Source organism: Myotis davidii, unplaced genomic scaffold (genome assembly GCF_000327345.1).
Source record: "Myotis davidii unplaced genomic scaffold, ASM32734v1 scaffold609, whole genome shotgun sequence".
Lineage (NCBI taxonomy): Eukaryota > Metazoa > Chordata > Mammalia > Chiroptera > Vespertilionidae > Myotis > Myotis davidii.
Window position 1 is genome coordinate 2,968,084 of NW_006300164.1, and position 1,975 is coordinate 2,970,058.

General features: G+C 61.9%; 1 protein-coding gene across 1 annotated transcript in view; it reads left to right on the top strand.

The window, feature by feature from the left end:
- The window catches only part of VAV2 (vav guanine nucleotide exchange factor 2), a 121,363-nt gene that overhangs the window by 111,174 nt on the left and 8,214 nt on the right, over window positions 1-1,975 (top strand). The window contains exons 21-23 of the mRNA XM_006776595.1: window positions 227-231; window positions 586-608; window positions 1,739-1,934. Of these exons, the coding sequence (XP_006776658.1) occupies window positions 227-231; window positions 586-608; window positions 1,739-1,934 (224 nt within the window). The remainder of the gene's footprint in view (window positions 1-226; window positions 232-585; window positions 609-1,738; window positions 1,935-1,975) is intronic.

The window sequence follows — 1,975 nt, forward strand, 5'->3', positions numbered from 1 at the left end:
CGCCCTTCCCACCTGCCCGCTGGCTGGCTCGCGGCCATGGGTGCCCGGCTTGGTCACCTGCAGCTGCCCACCTGCCCCCCCTGGCTCATAGCCCTCTGTTTAGCTGCCCTGAGGACATAGTCCCGGAAGTCACTGAAGGGGGGGCATCGGGGCCTGCCCCAGCTGTGGGGTCCAGTCAAGTTAACCAGCACTGAAATGTGCTCACTGGCCCTGCGTGGGGTACAAAGACGCCCTCCTGGAGGAGGAGAGGTGTTTAGGTGTATGCAGCGGGACTTGTCCCAGGCAACAAACCCAGGCTCAGATCAGGGAGGCTCCAGGGCTGGGGTGGTCAGGGTGGGCTCCCTGGAGGAGGTGGGAGTTAAGGGTAAGGATGGGAGAGGGAAGGGGTGGATGTCCCAGGGCGCTAGAGGGGCACAGAGGTGGAAGAGATAGTAGAAATAGTGGGGGGCTGTCACATAGGGGAGCAGGAGTCTAGGACGTGTCCCTGCCCTGCCCCTCCCTGCCTTGCCCCTTCTCCCTGCGGGTGGGGGAGTGTCGGACATGGGGCCGCCTCCTTCAGCCCTGTCATCTGTCTTTGCCCTCACAGGACGCCTCTGGAGCGGGACCAGGTGAGTGCGGGCTCAGGCCCTCTCGTCTTCGTCCTTGTCAGCGGTCACCCTGGGCCTCCGCTTGGGCCCGAAGCTGAGCAGACGGGAGCACGGCTGCTTTCCCGTGTTCTGTCTCCTCTTCCCACCACATGCACATGCCACCACATGCTACACACACACACACACACACACCCTGCGCTGCATCACAGGAACGGGGCTTTCTTTAAAAAAAAAAAATTGATTTTAGAGCAGTGGCTCTCAACCTTGGCTGCCCATTAGAATCACCTGGGAATCTTTTTAAAATCCTGACTTCTGGGCCTCATCCTCCGGAAATTCTGTGTCTTTGTTATGGGTTGTGGCCCCAACATTAGTAACAAAGACACAGAATTTCCGGAGGATGAGGCCCAGAAATCAGGATTTTAAAGATTCCCAGGGGATTCTCATGTGCAGCCGAGGTTGAGAGCCACTGTTTTGGAGAGAGGGGATGAGAGACAGAGAGACCCGTCTGTCGTTCCATCTGTTTACACGTCATTGGTTGGTTCTTGCATAACCGGGACTGAGCCCGCCGCCTTGGGTGTCAGGATGCTGCTCTCACCAGCGGAGCCACCGGCCGGGCCCGGAACGTGGGTTTTCAGGGTTGGGCGTGGAGAGCACCGTGTGCTGAGACGCAGCATCGGGCCCGGGCCTGGCAGACAGCCCCGCGCCGGGCGGCCAGGCCAGAGCAGGGCCTGTCTAGGCACGGCCTGCAGGTCTAGGGGGCTCAGCCAGGACCCCCATGTCAGCCCCAGTGAGCGGGGTGGCCTTGGTGCATCCCAGGCCCGGCCCACCCTCTCTAACCCCGGGAGCCTGCCGCCTGCAGATGCCGCTGTTGGTCCTGGGAGGGGAGGCGTGTAAGGAAAACACGGGAAATGCCATTTGAGAATACGGCCCCCCAGCCCAGTGATGGCGAACCTTCTGAGCTCGGCGTGTCAGCATTTTGAAAAACCCTAACTTAACTCTGGTGCCGTGTCACATAGATGTCATAGGTTCGCCATCACTGCCCTAGCCTGTTACCGCGTGCACACATACACACACACGCGCGCGCGTAGAGGACACGCGGGAGTCCGGGCAGCATGGCGTCCCCGAGCCACCCCCACCCCCTGTCCCCACAGGTCCCAAGATGGTGGCTGTGCAGAATTACCACGGCAACCCCGCTCCCCCCGGGAAGCCGGTGCTGACCTTCCAGACGGGCGACGTGATTGAGCTGCTAAGAGGGGACCCCGAGTCTCAGTGGTGGGAGGTAGGAGGCCCCTGCACCCAAGGCAGGGCGGGTGTGGGTGAGCGGCAGGGGTGGAGGGAAGAGGGCGGTGGCTGTTCCCTGGGAGGGGTGCGGCGCCCTCACGGAGGCC